Raw genomic sequence first — 20482 nt, forward strand, 5'->3', positions numbered from 1 at the left:
AAATTCCAGTTCCACTTAAAAAACCTAAAGAATATTTGTTGAATAGTTAAAAGTGATAAATTATAGTGTTAAATGCAAAAGCTAAATTGTAATATCAATTTAACTAAAATATTTCTTAAATATATTTTTATAATGGATAAAAGTTTTCAAATAAGTAGCTTAAAATAACTTATAATAACAATAGTTAAAAATAAATTTATATAAATGATTATATGTTACCTTTAAAATAAAATAAAAATATTTGATGTTTTAAAGAATTACAATGATAGAAATTAAAACGTTAAACAAATAAATTTTAAAAAATTAATTAACAATAACAACAACTATAAATAACATTAAACCATATATTATATTTAATTTTATTAATGAGTAACCCACGGGTAGAGGTCATTCAAAAGATTGAGATTATGCAGTTTTAATAGATGTATATCATCATATTTTTAAAAATAATCAATATATTATATCAATTTAATATACAAATTATTATAGCGAATTTAACAATATTATTGTTATATTAAAAAAAACATATATTTGTAAACATTTTAGTTATATAGATGTTTCTACGCACCCCGCAAACATTCGCCTGGTGTAATATATAATTATCACAACTAACACAATCTCTATTCTAATAAAAGAGTAGTTTTATTCTCCTTTTGACATGTGTCATTCTATTAGGCATTGTAATTAATACATATTTTATTCTCCTTTTGCCATGTGTCATATTATTATGTTTCCTAATTAATGCATGCCACTTGTTAACTGTATTTCAAATTTCAAAATTTAAAATTTTCGCTCTAATTATATTAAATTAATAACATTAGAATAAAAATTAAAATAAAATTAATACAAACTATAAAATATAATTTCACATATTTATTTTAATCAATAATTAAAATTTATATCTAAAAAATCTCTTAATTAATAATTTATTTAAAATAATTAATTAAATTTTTTTAGATTTTACTATAAAAATTTAATTAATTTTGTAACCGTAGTTCCCGCGGGTTATAAACTAGTTATAATTATATATTAATTGTGTTGCTCTAAAAGTTTCGACTTCTAATTACAATGAATGTAGACTTGTTCTTATGTGTGCAGGAACAACATGCAACACAAGTGACATGCCTGCTGCCCGAGTCCCAATTTCCAGAAAAGCAAGTAAAGGACCAGAATACCCTTCTAAAGTTATTCACAAGTTACATTTATATATTGTCTCTATACAAACTGCCAACTAGTACACATAAAAGTAAAACCATTCTGTCCCACAAAGAGGGGTCTAAATAAAACGAATTACTCAGTTTTGGCTTGTTAAATGTTTAATTCAAGCTCAAGCTTTAGCTCAAAAGTCGTTGAATAAGTTAGGTTTTAATTAATTAGCCAGAATTAATTTTTCAGCTCCTTCAATAAAGTCGAAGTGGGAATCTCTCAGCTTCAAAATTCAAATATTAAACTCGTTTGAGAATCTGTTTGGTTTAGATGGGATTTATTTAGAAAACAAACAAACGAGACATAAATTAGTTACAAATTAAGTGATTTGAATTTGAAGTGATGGTTTTTAGAAGAATGAATTAATGAAATGTTGCATGTGAGGGGGAAAGTTTGTGAAAAGTTGAAGCCACGTAGAGTTGTGTTGTGAAGGATAAAGGACAAAATGATCTCTTTCAACTCCTCCAAGTAATAAATGATAGCGACTTTACATCAACTGTCCCATACTTAAGCCAAGCCAAACTCCCTATCACTCTCTTCCCTTCACATTCAACCATCAAAAGCTAACTATCTAGTTGCAATCCAACTAAACCACCTATCTATACATTGTCCTTACTCACAAGATCAAAGAAGTCTTACAATAAAAAGTTTTATATATAGGCCACCTATGAGTGTCCTCCAACAAGGTCAACGTTATAGAGGTAAAATATAATATAATCAAAACAAAAAGGTGATACTTATTATGTTTGAACCTAAGACAACTTCTATGAATTCTCGTTTTCTGTCGAGCTGTTGGGGTGCTGCTGCAAAATTTTATATATGAGGTTAAAAAAGTTCAAAAAATATACTATTGTTAGCGTGGAATTTGTCTCCCACGTTACTACATACCTTTTTTTTATCACTATCTGAACGGTTGTTTGATCAAATTCAATCGTTTAACCTGGTTCCAACTTTTTAATGGTTAAGAGAAAATAATGTTTCCAAACTATTTATAGACACTTCATAGACTTCTGATTAGTCCAGAACATATATCAAACATTTAATTTTGACCGATTTGTAGCCGACACCTAAATAGTTTCATTTAGAGGTTATCCATGTTTTAAACGTACATATTATAATAGGTTTATTATAGATACTTATAACGACAAGAGACTATGCATAAAGACATATAAGAAAGTGTGGATTAAAAAAAATCACTAGGAAATAGTAGGTTAAGGATCTAAACATTTCCATTCACTTAAACATACTTTTGTGTTCAATCGAAATTCATCTCCTAGGGCTCGTAAGTCGTATCAACTACCATACCATAAGTGATTTGAAAAGACAAATACAATTTTGCTATCTGGTTTTAATGTTAGTATGTACAATCATAACTTCATTCTTACACTACCTTTTTAATAACGCAATTATTGTTTCTACATTTATTTATGATTGGACACTTTTTTGTACGTCTACGTATGTTTACAAACGTAATTAAATTTTTGTTGACACCGATTTAATTAATGTAACTATTGTGCCTGCATTTGTTTATAATTATAATAAATTAGACAATTTTTTGTCCACCTATTGTAAAAGCTACTTCTTGACTACAACGAGTTCGTATAGCTTAATTGAGGCATAGAAAAACGTAATTATATTCTTTTATTTTATATATACACACCAATTTAAATTTTGCATCTCTTGCTATCACATTGCTTTACCCATCAAACATCTTTTTTGAGCCATTAGTCATGCAATGAAGTTGTATGGTACAGTTTTTGTTTTACGTGTTTAATATAAACAATAACTAAATGTTCTATCTACATTCGGTAGACTTTCACTTTCTAGCCCCAAAACCGATTTTTTTAACATTATGAGTTTAATTAGTTTTTCTGTTTCCAGTTATACATAAAGCAATTAATTAAAAAAAGGAGTTGAATACATAGACACACCAAGTCAAATTTTCTAATAGCACAAAGAAGATTTTAATTTGAATATCATAATGTATGATGAAAAAGAAATTAAATTGATTCCTATTTTTTATGTTTACAAATATTCCAACCAAATCAAATTATAACAAGTGTCATCTTTTCATATTTTTTGAACTAACTTATTAAAACTATATTAGAAATATATCAAATAAAATTAAATTGAATGATAATTTATCATAATTTTAATGGGAAGGAATAATTCTAAGAATAAAAAATATGAGATAATTTAATTTCTCATGATAAAAACATCAATCCATGATAAGTTTATATCTAATCAACAGCACATTTGATTTTAATAGAACAAAAACCAAAATCAACACAACAATACCAAGTTCCATAAAAATTGGGTAATAAAGGAGATAAAATGTAGGCACTGTAAACTATATATACTTTAAATATTTAATAAAATAATCAACTATGACACAAAACACACCATACATACACAATTTTTATTTGGTTTTTAATTTTAGATTAAAGAAAACCAAAGGCCCTATGTTTCTGGTAACAAAAAAAAAGCATCCACTTTCTTCAAATTCGGATTTTCAGAAATAATTTTCAAATTACATGTACAATACATGTCAGCCAACAAATCAAAATTAACAATATGTTATCAACATTTAAGAAATACAAACATTGAATTACTTTATTATTATCATCGGTTAAAACGTTTAAGACGTTTTAGCATGGTTGAAGAAATATAGGTTTGTTAAATACTCTATCTATAAATCAAGTAACATAAATATCTTACAATGGATATAAGTTTTAAGTAATACTATAAAAATAAGTTACAATGGATAATAAGTAATATACTTAAAAAGCTATATGTTACTTAATTTAAAAACAATTATAAATGCACTGTTATTATAAATAAAAAACATGCATATTATCATATTATAATTAAAAAAATACATTATATCACAAATAAATTATGTTGCAATTACCTACTACTGCCCAATCAAAAAACAAAGCACAATCATTCACTCCTATTTCCAAAATATTTTATTCTGATTATGAGCTTATCTTGTTTTTTAAATTAAAATATTCACTTTATAGATTGATTGATTGTTCACCTAAAGCTTCTCCTACAATTCATGCATTTCTCATCTTAGAATGTGAAAACCTTTATTATATTTTTTTCTCTGATTTAAAAAGCTTTCTAAATTTGTTATTATAAAACACATACATTAGAACAATATTATTAGTACTGTTATCGTTGTTATTAAAAACTCTCTTAAACACCATATGGACCGTTGATAGTGATCAGCAAAATAGAAGAATCATTAGTAATAACGATAGTGAGTAGAATAATTTCAAGTTGGAATTCAAGCAAAGACCTTTTAAATCAAAATTATTGCATGAAAGAATTGTTGAGTCACATACATGTTTAGGGCAACGTTCGAAGGGATCAAGAAATAAACCCTAATGCGGATTTGATTGGACAACACGATGCCACGCAGCCAATCAAGTTTCCATGAAAATTCGGTTTTTAATTAGACAATTTTGAAAAATAAACCAGTATTAATTTATTGGATTACCATAGGTTGATCCTGCAAGCAATCCACCACCTGATGATCCATAAACCTCAGATGGGTCAAGCAGCGGTGAAGAAGATGAACCATCCACATTCCTCCCTCCACTACCGCCGCCACCACCACCGCCGCCCAGGTGCAATTCCGAAAAATTGGGGATGTTTGAATGATCTCTTGTTTCAACTCCTTGATCATAGAGGAAGCCTTTGAAGACATGTCCACCGATCGTAGCACTAGCTTGGTATGCATATTCATCATCTCCATCTTCCACCGCCGTCACCCTCACACATTTGAACACCGCCGGAGCACGCACTTGTCCGGGCAATGATTCCTTAAAACTGGCATCTAAAAAATAACCCAAATATATATAGTTGCAAACATTCGTAATCTTTTTTTGATTCGTGGTTTCAAAACACATCGTTACAGCTTCAGAATTAAAGAACGTAAATTCTATATAAAGATTTTTAAATGGAGGAAGAAAATTAGATGGATGAATTGATGTATACCTTGATGGTGACTGGAACTAGTTTCAAAACTGCGAGGAGGTGTGGTGTTGGAAGTGGAAGTGTGTGAGTTAGTTGTGGTATGAGAAGTGAGGCGAGGCTTTTTAGGACCAGAAGTTGAGGCGGAGGAAACAGTAGCAGCGCCCGTTGATGTCATGAGTTGACGTTCACGGCGGCGAGCAGCGGGTACCCAAGTGCTCTTCACGTGTGTAGCACAATCATACCCTCTACTCTTGCAGCAAGTCCGGCACCGCCGGTGGGTGCAATCTTTTTTTGCCTGATTGCCGCAGTCTTGACAAGTCATGGTGGAACCTGAAGTTGACGTCGACCCGCCGCCGCCGACGCTGCCTTGGAGAAACCCATGATCGGAAATCATTGGCTTGTTCAAATAATTATGTGGTTGCGTTTGAGGGTGTTGCTGCCAGAACTGAATGCTATAATTACTGTTATTATTGGCGTTGCTATTTCTACCGCTGCCGCGATTATTCAACATACCTTCTTCAACGTTGAGACAAGGAGTGGTGCTCAAAAGTGGAATAACGCCGACGCCGAGCGCGGTTGCAGCGTTGGCGTTTGCAACAGATGAGTTGATGGAATGATGATCGGAGAGATTATGATGACTGGAAGGAGCAACCACAAACACATCACGAAGACCCAACATGCCCATCTCCGGGAGGCCGTAGTTGATTTGACGAGCGGACGGGGCTGACGACCACATCCCGGTAGATACCCCTCCGGCGGTGGCGGGACCGGCATTGAAACCTAAAGAAAGATCCTGATCAGAGGGTCTGAGAGCAGAAGATGAAGAAGGATTAGCAACCCAGTCTGCAAAAGCACCTGAATCTGAAGGCAGCCTACTACTCCTGCTAGTAGCCACAACTGCTAGAATTTGTATCAAAATCTCTCAGAGATTCGTTGACAAAAACCCAAACTTTATTACTTCAAAACCCCAATTCGAATATAGGGTTGAAGAAGATTTTATAAGATCTGAGAAAGATCTACAAGTCTGTCTATAGATATTACTATGATGCTGGGTGTGGGGTCTCTGAAATTCTCTTAAACACAAAGAGACTTGCAGACAGAACGAGAGAGAGAAAGAGTGTGTGTGAGAGAGAGACTACACGATTACTGCTCTGATACAAAGATTTGCAGTAAGATCAGAGAACACTGCTACTGCAATAAACTACCAAAACATAACAAGGAAGTTGGCTTCTTGCCTTTTCTGAGACAGAAAAAGAAGATTGGAAAAAGAAGAAGGTATTATGTGTTCTTATCTTCGTGGTGTGTTTTTAACTTCAACAGCACCATCATCACCATCGGCTTCTTTGCATAAATCCTTTGTTTTTTTCTTTTGAGTTCTTGAAAAGTGAGAGGTGGGTTTTGGGTTCTCTTTCTTCCTCTCTCCAATAATCACACCAAGAAAAGAGTATAAAGACTTTTGTTCTCTGGTTTTTTGTAATTATTTGGGCTACTACTACTGCTAGTCTACTACTACTTCTGTGCCCTCTTCAGTCTACAAAAGAAACAAAGCCCACCTTCTTCTTTCATGCGCGTGGATAGCTTATGAATGTAAATTCCAAAACTACACCTTCAAATTACGGATATGGGCATTAAGACCCTTCATACATTGGGCAATTCCCAAGTCACCCTTTTCAATCCTTTCCGTTAGTTCTATAGTAAATACCACTTCTATCTGAACAATAAAATTAGCCTTGGTAACTCTTCATCGTTCACTGAATCATCATCAATGTACATATAAATATGTGTAAGGGATTATGAGGAAATTTCTTCCACCATTTAAAACATAATAAAAGAATAAATTATAAGTGTGACCCACTTAACTATTTATTTTAAATCTACTCACTTCATTTCAAACTTGATATTGAATTGTTTACTATTGAATTGTTTACCATCCAAACATTCATAAAAATGAAAAAAGTTTTATCACAAGTCATTCAAATTCAAGCTATACCTTCCTTGTTGTACATAAGTTCTCACCTAATCATCAATGTCTTGTTTGGGTTTGTTATAATGCGTATGATCCCTTGCTTTTTATTCTACCGGTTGCTACTTAACAATTTGTTACACGCATGTGTATATCACTTCATTAAGAATAAGAATTTCACTCTTTTGAAGTCATTCGGCTTCAACCGACAATATTACTAAAACCAAGGTTCTAAATGACGTGAGGCGTGGTGTGGCGGCAAAGCCAAGCCTCAAGCTTAACGAGCCGTGACGTTTTTCAAGGCGTGATGTAAGGCGACGATTTTATATTAATTTATAATTATATTACCATATAAATATAAATGTATATCAAATATAACTACTTTTTAAAAGTGTTATATCAATAACTAATAACAAAAAGTTAACAAAAAACACAATATTTGTATCTCCGATTATAAAAGACAAAACAAAGAGAGAAAAAAATGTGTCTCAAACGAAAAAACGCATGTCATAACACGCCATGGCACGTCATATCACGTGTCACGCCTAACAGCAACGTTATGAGACTTTTTATAATGGCGAAGTCACGTCTCACGCCATGACACGCTTTTTAAAACACTGACTAAAACTAAAAGTTATTAGTCACGTCCATAGACCTTTAGAAACTTTTCTTGTGAGCAGTTTGTTTGGTACCAAAAAAAAACTTTTTTGCAGCGATATCTTACTTACGGCATCATCTTTTCCGGCAGGATCAAAAGCCATAATAGGTTTTTGTTTTCATTTTCAGTAAGGAAAATAAAGTACGGATGACAGTGTACAAAGATTTTGAATGGAGGATTGGAAATAAAAGAGTTGCGATGACAGGAACTACATCCGATTAACATGATGTAGAGAGACCGGCGGTGACTTTTTTTTGTCACGAATTTCCCTAAAGACATGGAGGAGAAAGGTTTGTGGAAGTAATTTCAAGATTATGGCAAAAAAGTATATGTCTATGTTGCTCAAAAGTTGTCAAAGGTTGGTAGGAAGTTTGCATTTATTCGATTCTTGAAAGTCATAGATGAAAGAAAACCGGAAAAAGAACTTGAGAATATTTGGGTGGGAACTTTCACATTTTCGTCTCTGTTGCTAGAATTAAAAGAGAAATCTGGTTTAATCATAACAATAGGGAAAATTCTGAGCAGGTAAATAAAGGATTGAAGGAGAATTCCAATATGCAAAAGAAGGGGAATATTCATGAATAGGGTGTCCTATGCGAAAATTGTTAAAGGTAGTAAAGGATATTTAAGTAAAGCTAGTTTAAGTGAGATCAAGAAAGTAATCCTTTCTACTGGGGACTATAATACACCTGATGATACGATCAAGAAAGTAATCCTTCTTAAAGGAGGCTTCTCTGATTCCAAATTTATACACGATGTCTCATGACGTAGGTTTTGAAGAAGTGAAGATTAAGTATATTGGAGGGACTTGGGTTTCGGTTGAATTTATGTCCTCAAAAGTATGTATTCGATTAAAGAAAAGTGATGGGATTAAAAAAAACTTCAAGGAATTGTTATCGGTGTCAAAGAGCGGGTTGTATGGCTTCACATTTAGGGACTGTCATTAGTCGTGTGGTCTGTAGCTGCATACAAGAAAGTTGCAGGAATGTATGGGACTGTTATGTTGTGACTTCCTCAATTTTACGGTCAGAAAAGACCAATTTGTTTATGCTTTATTTGAAAATCAGAGTATCTTTTTTTAAAAAAAAGGTTGCGGAATTTGTTCCCAAAAATATGATAAATATTATATTAAAATCTTGGGATGTCATTGTCAATACATATCAAAAACAAAAACAGAAACAACATAGACCTTACAACATTTATTTATTTCTACTTGCCTATAATCTATAATCCCTCATCCGATCATCTCAACTATGCTCTTGTGCCACTACCTGTAATACAAGAAACTGAGTGAGTCAAGCTTGGTAGCTTGGTGAGCACATAGGGTATTCAACCCACAATAAATAATTTATTAATTTCATCAAATCAATCAACCCGATTATCCGTTCTTGTTATCCTCATTTTATGTCCCTAAAGCATCTATCATAAAGTACTTATCCTAAGAATTTTCATCAGGATGGACACTACTGCTAAGGGGGTTCCTCAGCAATAATTGTCTGTAAGGCAACCATGAGGGGGATGGAGTACACCAGTTAGCATATCGTTCACAAACACCTACATGTTGCGAGTGTTCCACTAAACTATCTAGAATAGTCGTGGTCGTCATCTATACTCCGCTAGATGACTAGATCATCGTAAACATCGACGCCTTTCATCATTTTATCACACTTTAACTATTTCATCTACCCATGTTTTACCTAACATTTTCGTAGATATAAAATACATATACAGTTTAAATTATTTAAAACATGTATAAATCATTCATCCAATATATATATATATATATATATATATATATATATATATATATATATATATATATATCAAGAACACAGATAATATGCACACATAGTACGTAATTTATATTAAATACTTCATATCTATGTGTAAGATGAAAGTAACTATGCACTCACTTGTTAAAGTGGTGATTCCAACTTGGATAGCGCTTCGCTTCTTAACAATATAATTTCCTTCGACGAAACCTAGTATTATTACCACTAGATTTTAGTTTAATATTTCTCGTGACTAATTATTAGTCTTAGTATTATTATCATTATATAAGTGTTACACAATACTTTTTAACCACTATGTACAGACAGGGACAGACATGAACACCGGAGGGCATGACCATTTTAACATTAAAGCACTTCCGAAATCCAACAACCCAGGCGACCCTTAAAACCGGATTCCCTGTACCGCGAGGAGTTAAAAAGATATTATAACAACACTTATATAATTCATAATACTAACTTATATGTTGATTATAAGTTCATAATAACAATACTAAATTTAAACATAAGCTATACTTAAAATCAGTGTTGTAAATATCGGCCTAGGCGGCCGCCTAGGCGTTAGGCGGTCTGCAACTGATTACGATTAGGGGTGCTTGGCGGAAATTGGTCAATATCGGTCAAACACAGGCTAGGCGGTCCTCGGCGGCCCTTGGCGGCCCTCGACGGTCCTTGGCGGGAAGATTTTAAAATTTTCAAAATTTCAAAATTTCAAATATTACACCAAATTTTTCAAAACCTCAAAATTTCAAACTTTTAAATATTCAAATTTTCAAATATTATACCAAATATTTAAAAATTTAAAAATTTTAAATTTTCAAATACTATTTTTTCTTAGGATATATTAACTTTTAAAATAGTTTTATTAGTAATTTATGGTCCCCGATTAATCCCCGCCAAACCGATTAATCGCTTGACCCCAGTCGACCGCCGAGCTACCACTGAGCGATTTTTACAACCTTGCTTAAAATAGAGTAAGCATATCTCACTTGTCGGGGGTTTAGTTAGGAACCGGGCTGTGCGGGGGCAAAACTTCCAAGCTAAAAAGCTCTTCTTCTCGGAGCCTTTGGGTGCTCCAGGAATTGCCTCTTAGCACTTGGGAAGTATTAGGGCTTGGGAGAGGTTTAGAGAGAAGTTAGAGAGAGAAAGAGAGAGAAGGGTTAAGGTGTGAGGAAAATGAGTGAGCCTCGCATGGTATTTATAGGCTTAAAAATAGCTCAAATCGGTGAGTTCTGAGCCTCCAACTCGTCGAGTTGGGTGCCAAGTATCACCATCTGGCGGCAAGGCGTGGGGAGGAAGCAATAGTCAGGATTGTGCCACGTCACCCTCTTCGCAACAGCCCATTCCCGACTTCTAAATTCCGTAACTTTCGCATACGAGCTCCGTTCTAGACGTTCTTTATATCCACACATAGGTGGCGACGTACTCTACAACTTTCGTTTAGACTCCGTCGGCTAATTTTGAATTTATTTTTAAAGTTATATTTTAACAGGCCTGGACAGGTAAAGTCCGTTAAAAATTCATAACTTTGTCAAGGATGTTCATTTTTGTCTGTCTTTATATCGTTGAGTTCTTATTAATGAGAACTTTCAATTATCATTTAGGTTGTGTCAGCTAAAAATCGGTCGATCTAATATTCGAATTTCGGGCTGCATACTAATATGCCAAATCATAGAAAAACCATAACTTCCTCATACGAAGTCAGATTTGGACTTTCCTTTTATGCACGCGCTCGGTTTAACGTATACTAAGACTTTCGTTTAGATCGCGAAGGCTAAAAAGTATTTTATCATAAACTCACTTTTTACGTCACACAGCGTCGTGCCGGTTTTTTTGCGAAAGTTCGACATGTCATAACTTCTTCGTTATAAGTCGGATTTCGACGTTCTTTATATCTCCAAAATTTTTGTCACGACCATTACAACTTTCTTCATAGATATTGGGTCTATCTATTTGTAACATCCAAAAGAATTTACGCCAAATTTAAACTTTTAGTATAAACAAAAGAAACAACTAGTAATCGTTTACAAAACATTTCCAAATCAATTATCATCAGAGTGTCCCAAAAAAATCACAAGGATGAGGAGCAGTACGGTCACGCCATCGCCTTCCTACGGTCTCCTGAAGTACCTGAAACCATAACTGAAAACTGTAAGCCCAAGGGATTAGTGAGCTACCCCCAAAATACCAATACCAAACTGACAGAAACCATATCAATAACAATCAATCAGTCAACATGCATACTGGGCCATCGGCCTGACTGGTCCGCCCTTCTGGGCCTACAGTCTATCTAGATCTATCCCGAGCCTTCGGCATGACTGGTCCACCACATGGGCCTACAGTCTCCTCGGACCGCTCATAGGGTATGTTGGCCTTCAGCACGGAGCAGGACCACCTCAACCCAACCAACAAGCAGATAACCATGTGCGCATAACTATCATATACGGTATATACAAACATCAAGCATATCTATCTTACTGATCTTAAATCACGAAGTTCTCTAGAACACTAACCTAGCAGGTCACTAACATATCAATCCCTACGGATCATAAAACATAACATACTGCCTACCCTGATTCCAATCAAGCAGATCGTAATCACATGTAGCATACCATAACTATAATAACTAAAGGGTCGGCCTTGGCGCCGTAGACCCTATCGATATAGTGAGGATAACTCACCTCGCAGATGTCGACTCGGAAGGTAAACTCCAACTCTCGGATCACTCGACACAGGCTCCACTACCTATAATCATAGTTCAACATACTCATAAGTCCTTAACCTTATAAGGTACTCCATAACGCAATAGTCAACCCCTGATCAAGGTCAAAGTCCTCAGTCAAGGTCAACAGTCCATGTTGACCTCAACTCGTCGAGCAGACCCAGCTACTCGCCGAGTCCCTTGAAGCACAATCAAACTCGTTGAGTCATCGACGTGACTCATCGAGTTCCTTTGAATCCCGATCAAACCTTAAGGCCACCCGTCGAGTTCCCTCCTTGCAACTCGACGTATATACACGTGAACATGTTCTTGGTTAAAACTCATCTGACTCGCCGAGTTGTTCATCCAACTCGTCGAGTTCATGGCCATCTTCATGCGACTCGCCGAGTTGCTCATCCAACTCGTCGAGTTCATCCAGTCCTTTTTCCATACAGGCCTATTTTGAGCCATGCAACGGCTCAAATTCACAGATCCAGGTTCCTAGAGCATACTTATCACGTAAAGTTACAAACTTTACGTACATGCATTGCTTTAAAAGCCCTTAATGCCAAAACCAAGATCTTAATGGGTCTTAATGGGCCAAGGGAACCTTAATCTCGACCACAGCTGGAACTTTATGCTTCTATAATCCAAAGAGGGTCCAGATCTGAAGTTACAACTTCAGATCTAGCCCATAACTTGTCATACCAACTTGATATCCTTATAAAAACCCTAAAGCTCACTCAAAAAGGGAGGTCTAGACTGAAATAAACGAGGGTAATAGCTTAATACCTTCCCAAGAGATGTTCACAGAAGTAGATTTGGATTTCCTCCCAGCTTCTTGCCTCAATCACTTGCTTTCCCCAAGCTCCCACACCAAAATCTTCTCTCGAAGCTTCAACACACAATGGGCAAACACACATACGAGTTAGAGATGCAAAGGGACTGAAAGAGGCCTGAGCTTCTTTAAATAGGGGTGCAAACCCCGAAAATTAGGGTTTCCCCTTCCAGCTCCTACTCGCCGAGTCCCACAAAGGACTCGCCGAGTAACTCACTTACTTTGCGATCCCACCCACCGTTACTCGACGAGTAGGGCTACCGACTCGTCGAGTAGGGCCAAAACCAAGAAATTTTTATTTAAAATAATACCTCAGAATCGAGGCGTTATAATTCTCCCCCACTTGAACTAGACTTCACCCTCGAAGTCTGCTGGGATAAATAACGACTGGTAATGCTCGCGCATCTCCGCCTCCGGCTCCCATGTCCATTCGGATCCCTTCCCATGTTCCCACTGTACCTTCACTAAGGGTATTTCTTTGTTCCGCAAAATCTTCTTCCTTTCCAAAATGGCCACAGGTCTCTCCACATAATTCAGGCGCTCGTCGACCTGAATATCATCCAACGACACGACTGCCTCTTGGTCTATAACACACTTTGCAATTGCGAAACATGAAATGTGTTGTGGATCCGGCTAAGCTCCTCCGGAAGCTCTAACCTATAAGCCACCATGCCTACCCTGGCAACAATCCTGAACGGCCCAATATAGCGGGGACCCAGCTTTCCCCTCTTCCTGAAACAGATCACACCCTTCCAGGGTGAGACCTTCAGGATAACCATGTCACCCTCCTGAAATTCCAACTCGGATCGGCGTCGATCAGCATAACTCTTCTGCCGACTCTGAGCGGTCTGCAACCGCTATCTAATCTGTTGTATCATCTCGGTAGTTTGCAGAACCACCTCAGTCCGACCCATCACCCTGTGCGGCTGTGCCCAACCTCACCCCAGCAGACCGGGGTCCTACATTGTAATGCCCGGGTTTCAGGGCTAAGCATATTTGTCAATGTAATAGTCCAGGTCAACTATTGTAACTCTTTTTGAAGTAATAAAGATAAAATATTTAAGTATTATATGAATTATGTGTGTTATTGTGCTTATTATTTAATTATAAATGTATAGTTAATAAAGAATAAAAATAAGCGTTAAAATTAAAGTGTGCGATAAACCCAATATCTATACATAAAGTAGTAGTGGTCGAAATAAGGATTATGGGGATATAAGGAACGCCGGAATCCGAGTTATAACGAAGAAGTTATGACCTGTCGAAGTTTCGCGACAGAACCGGCACGATACCGGGAAGTGTAAATAATGAATTTACGATAGAGCGAGATTTAGCCTTAGTGCTCTAAATGAAAGTCGTAGAATATGTTAAACTAAGAACATCTATAAAAAGAACGCCCAAATCTGACTTCGTATGAGGAAGTTATGATTTTTCTAAGATTTAGCATAGCAGTGCACAACCCAAAATCTGAATTTTAGATCGGTCAATTTTTAGCCGACGGGATCTAAATGAAAGTTGTAGTACTCGTAAATACCAACGCGTGGATATAAAGAACGTCGATAATAGAGCTCGTATGCGAAAGATATGGACGAAGCTTAGTCCCTACTTTTCGAGCGCGGCGAATTCGATACAGTTTTGTAAATCCGAGATACAATGAAAATTAGCCAACGAGGTCCAAATGAGAGTTGAAGATCTCATTAATAGGAACTCAACGGTAAAAAGACAGACAAAAACGGAGCTCGTATACGAAAGTTATGGACGAAGCTTAGTCTCTACTTTTCGAGCGCGGCGAATTCGATATAGTTTTGTAAATCCGAGATAGAATGAGAATTAGCTAACGAGGTATATATGAAAGTTGAAGATCTCATTAATAGGAACTCAACGGTAAAAAGACAGACAAAAATGGAGCTCGTATGCAAAAGTTACGGACGAAACTTGGAGACTACTTTACTATACACTTCCTATAAATAAGAGATGAACTCTTCATTATTTCCTCACACCTTCAAACCTTTCTTTCTCTCTCTAACTTCTCTCTAACATCCCTAAACTCCTCCCAAGTCTAGGGAACCTCCCTATCACGAGAAGAAAGCCCCGAAGCGCCCGACGGCTCCGAGAAGAAAAGCTTTCAGCTCGGAAACGCTGCTCCAGCGAAGCCCGGTTTTTAATAAAAACCCGCTGTAAGTGAGTTACGCCTATACTATATTTAATATGGCTTTTATTTAATTATAGTAACATTATTAGGACCTTAAAATAATTATTTGGGCTATTATTATGAGTTATATTGAGTGTTATTTAACGCTTATATAATAGTAATAATAGCTAGACTATTAATTAGTCGCGATTAACATTAAAACTAAACTCTAGTGGTATTAATACTAGGTTTTGGTCAAGGAAAAATTGTTTTAAGAAGTAACGAAGAGCTGTCCGAGTGCCGAGTCACCACCTTACCAGGTGAGTGCATAGTTACTTTCAGCTTACACATAGATATGAAGTATTTTATATAAATTACATGCTATGTGTGCATATTATCTGAACACTTGCTATCTATGCTGGATGAACGTTTTTATACATGTTTTCAATGATTTAAACTGTATATGTATTTTATATCTACAAAACTATTGTGGTAAAACATGGGTAGATGTAATAGGTGATGTGTGATAAAATGATGAGAGGCCTCGATGTTGATGTTGTTGATTCTGTCATCTAGCGGAGTATGGATGACGACCACGGACTCTTCTAGACAGTCCAGTGGAACACTAGCAGGCTCGCAACCTGTAGGTGTTTGTGAACGATGTGTTCACCGGTGTACTCCATCTCCCACATGGTTGCCTTTAGGACATTTATTGTTAAGGAATCCCCTTAGTAGTAGTGTCCATCCCGATGATGATCCTTAGACTAGGTCCCTATGATAGGTGTTTAGGGACGTAAAGTGAGGATAACGGGAACGGATAATCGGGTTATTGTTGATTTATGAAATTAATAAACTTATTTATTATGGGTTGAAAACCCTATGCGCTCACCAGGCTTCCAAGCCTGACCCACTCAGTTTTATATATTACAGGTAGTGGCGCTTGAGCATAGATATGATGTTTGGACGAGGGATTACGGATATAGGCTTGTAGATATGAAATAATGTAGTAAGACTTATATTGTACTGTTTATGCTTTTGATCTGTACGAACGTGACATCCCAAGTCTTTTAATGAAATACATTTCTATGGAAATGCTTTTGATAAATCTTTATCATATTTTGTTTTGGGACAAATTCCGCAACACTTTTATTTAAAATGTTACTCTGATTTTCAAACAAAGCATAAACAAAATCGATCTTTTCTGGCCGTGAAAATGGGGATGTCACAGTTGGTATCAGAGCATTAGTTTAAGCGAACTAGGAATTTTTAGGATTTCTAGACTTAAACTTAGAATGCTAAGCGATGATTGTAAGGTGTGAGCACTAGCTTATTTTAGGAATTGTGCCTAAAATGCTTTTATGCGCTAAATGCTTTGTGCATGATATGTTGTTATTTGTTCGGATATATTGTCTGTTGCCGACCGGATCTGGAAACCTTATGTTTTTAGGATTCTAAACGTACAACTACGATATTAAAACTAGCATGTAAACGTTTCAGAGTGATAAGGATGATTTAAACGTCTATCCTAAATAAAGATCTAAATTCACCTTATTCGGTGTATAGATCAAGATGGCAAGGACCCGTAGCGGAAAGGTGAATGCAAATGGAGATAGGAACCAACCCCCAGTGGTTCAGCAAATACCTGTTGTTGAAGAAGTTGCACCTGAGCCAGTCACGATGGCCAGAGTGCAAGCGATGATCCAGGTGATGTTGGATCATCAAATGGAGGAAACCAGACGTTTGCTCCAGCAAAATCGAGAGGAAGAGACTATTCAGATCGAACAACCCGAGTTGAACGAAGGGCAGACTGAGGAGGGAAACTACAGTGGGACTGTTGGTCAAGCCAACCCACCGATAGTTAGGCAAAACCACCAGGATGGAGGAAATGACGGACGTGGATGCAAATACAAGGATTTCATGGCATCCAAGCCATCGAGTCTATCTGGAAGCCCGACACCGGTGGAAGTCATGAACTGGATCTCTGAAATGGAGACGATGTTTGAGAGTTGTGAGTGTAGCAACAGGCAGAAGACCGCTCTCGCGGTTCCTCTGTTGAAATCTGGAGTACTAAGCTGGTGGAAGCTACTAGCTTATTCAATGCCCAAAGGTGAAGCAAGCAAGATGTCGTGGGAGGATTTTATGGTACAGTTGAAGATGCAATACTCATCTGAGCAGGATCTTCTGGAGATCAACAACGAATTCCAGAATCTGAAGAAGGGAAGAACGAGTGTTACTGAATACGCTGCAAGCTTTATTGAGAAAATGAAGCTTGTTCCTCACCTCATTCCAACTGAACTCTCCAAGGTTAACAAATTTGCCCTTGGATTACCAGCGGACTTTGGTCTAATGGTTAAGCAAACTGCCACTCTGAAAGCTGCCATCTGGGCTGCTAAGAAGAGTAAATTCTCGAAATCTAGTTCGAGAGGAGGAGGATCAGAAGCGAAGTGGTGTGACAAGTGTAAGAAGAAGCACTGTGGGAAGTGTGACGGAGGGGTCACTTGTTTCAAATGCGGAAAGCCTGGGCACTATGCCAACGAATGGACGCTCACTAAGAAGGTCTGTTATGAGTGCAACGAGGAGGGGCACATTTCAAAGGATTTCCCGAAGAAGAAGGAGGCAGGAAGACCCAACATACCACCAAAGCCGAAGGTGAAAGCCTTCTAGATGACGCTCGAGGCTGCGAAGGAGGCAGCAGACGTCGCTTCAGGTACCTTTCTTGTAAATGGTTTGCCTGTGAATATACTATTTGATTCCGGAGCCAACTACTCCTTTGTGTCGCATAAATTTGGTGGGAAATTAGCATTACCTGTAGAAAAACTAGATAATACCCTGATTGTAGAAGTTGCCAGTGGCAAATTCGTACCTGTTAGTAATCGTATTAGGAACATCGTCATTAACCTAAATGGAAACGAATTCCACGAAGAGCTATTACCCATAGAGTTAAACGGTTTCGACATCGTTTTGGGTATGGATTGTCTTAGCGCCAACGATGCTGAGATTCAATGCCGAAAGAAGATAGTAAGGGTGAACCCACCCGGAAAAGAATCATTTATGGTGTATAGGGACAACCGCAGAGTGAATTCTGGAATCATATCCCTGATGAAAGCCAGGAAATGTTTGTCCAAAGGATGTGCATCGTACTTGGCATTTGTAATCGATGCTAAGAAGGAGAAGAAAGAGGTGTAGAATATACCGGTTGTGTGTGATTATCCAAAAGTCTTTCCCGAAGATCTTCCCGGATTACCACCTGATAGGCAAGTGAAATTTCGTATAGACTTGTTACCAGGAACAACACCGATAGCAAAGGCACCTTACCGATTAGCACCGACGGAGATAAAGGAGCTTATGACGCAACTTCAGGAGCTGTTGGACAACGGGTTCATTCGACCTAGTTCATCACCCTGGGGAGCTCCGGTGTTATTCATGAAGAAAAAGGACGGAAGTATGAGAATGTGTATAGACTACCGAGAGCTGAATAACAGGTGAAGAACAAGTATCCATTACCGAGGATTGATGACCTATTCGATCAGCTGCAAGGTTCGAGCTACTTCTCAAAGATCGATCTTAGGTCAGGATATCATCAGCTGAAGGTGAGAGAGCAGGATATTGAGAAGACTGCATTCAGGACAAGATATGGACACTATGAGTTCTTGGTTATGTCATTTGGACTAACCAATGCTCCTGCAACATTCATGGATTTGATGAACAGGGTTTATAAACCATTCCTCGATAAATCCATGATAGTGTTCATCGACGACATTCTCATCTACGCGAAAAGCCAAGAGGAGCATGGCAAGCATCTACGAGAAGTATTAGAAGTGTTAAAGAAGGAGAAGCTTTTTGCAAAGTTCTCCAAGTGTGATTTTTGGATCCAAGAAGTTCAATTCTTGGGTCATGTTGTTAACCAGGAGGGAATAATGGTGGACCCCGCAAAGATCGAGGCTATGATGAAGTGGGAACGTCAAAAAAGTCCAATGGAGATTCGAAGCTTTCTAGGATTAGCCGGATATTATCGATGATTTATCTAAGGCTTTTCTTCGATAGCTGCTCCGTTAACAGCTTGCAACATAAAGGAGCTACATATATGTGGAGTGAAAAACACAATGACGCATTCGAGAAGCTAAAGAAGAAGTTATGTGAAGCACCGATACTTTCTCTACCCGATGGAGTTGAAGATTTCGCGGTTTATAGTGACGCTTCTGGAGTCGGTTTGGGTTGTATTTTGACCCAAAGAGAAAAGGTGATGGCATACGCATCTCAACAATTGAAAGAGCATGAAAAGAACTACCCCACTCACGATTTGGAGTTGGCAGCGGTAGTTTTCGCTCTAAAGATATGGAGGCATTACCTTTACGGCACAAAGTGCAAGTTGTTCACTGATCATAAGAGTCTCCAATATCTCTTTAATCAGAAAGAATTGAACATGAGGCAACGACGCTGGCTAGAACTACTCAAGGACTATGACTGTGAGATACTTTACCACCTAGGTAAAGCAAATGTTGTTGCTGATGCTCTCAGTTGGAAAGTTAATCTTGAAAGGAAAAGGCCAAGAGCGTTGAGAATTGAAGTCGTCTCGACGATTGTGGAAAGTATCAGGAAAGCTCAGGAAGAAGCTATAGAGAAGAATGACCGAAAGGTGGGGCGCCAATACTGGAATGATAGCTATTGTTGATGGGTTTTGGTCATAAGAACATCCTATGTGCTCATACAAACCCTAATGCTTGGATCTAGGTTTCTCTATTGTACATGCAAGTTATCCAAGACTATAAACCCTATATCTAGAATATGATAATCAATATAACATATAATTAGGGTTTAGATCATACCTTGATTGTTATGTAGCAATAACAATCTCAAATCCTTCTTGTATTGGTTTTAGAAAGCTTAGAGTCAAAAATGTCACTCCTCTAATGGTTCACAAACACCATGAGCAAGAGGATGAAGAAAAGAAGAGAAGGAGGCTCTCAAAAAATGTGTGGAAACCCTAGACAGAAGCTTGTCCACATTTTTGGAATGACACAGAAGTAATATAGTGTCAACACGATAGGTTGTAAACCTTATCTCGTGTGCTAGTGATGATCGATAAGGTTTATTTTGATTTTTTCTTGAAACCTTTCAAGACCGTTAAGACTCCCACTGACTCCTTGACATATAAGATTCTTTTGCAAATAAAAATTTCTTGACAAACAAATATTCAAGAGTTAATGTAGT

General features: G+C 37.0%; 1 protein-coding gene across 1 annotated transcript; it reads right to left on the reverse strand.

Annotated features, from left to right (window-relative positions):
* Positions 1-4497: 4497 nt before the first annotated feature.
* On the reverse strand, positions 4498-6653 carry LOC111893418 (protein LATERAL ROOT PRIMORDIUM 1). Its single transcript, XM_023889479.2, has 3 exons — positions 6046-6653; positions 5212-5970; positions 4498-5050 (listed from the first exon to the last, which is right to left on the reverse strand). Exons 2-3 carry the CDS (start codon positions 5924-5926, stop codon positions 4695-4697), a joined length of 1071 nt encoding a protein of 356 aa, XP_023745247.1. The 5' UTR covers positions 5927-5970; positions 6046-6653; the 3' UTR covers positions 4498-4694.
* Positions 6654-20482: the final 13829 nt, after the last annotated feature.

The sequence above is a fragment of the Lactuca sativa genome, chromosome 2, assembly GCF_002870075.4.
Source record: "Lactuca sativa cultivar Salinas chromosome 2, Lsat_Salinas_v11, whole genome shotgun sequence".
Lineage (NCBI taxonomy): Eukaryota > Viridiplantae > Streptophyta > Magnoliopsida > Asterales > Asteraceae > Lactuca > Lactuca sativa.

What these genes read in the sequence shown, in the direction of transcription:
- LOC111893418 (XM_023889479.2), bottom strand. Translation starts at nt 5,926, where the DNA reads ATGTGGTCGTCAGCCCCGTCCGCTCGTCAAATCAACTACGGCCTCCCG. An exon ending in TAGTTCCAGTCACCATCAAG is followed by an intron (nt 5,051 to 5,211) that starts GTATACATCAAT and finishes GTTATTTTTTAG; the next exon opens with ATGCCAGTTTTAAGGAATCA.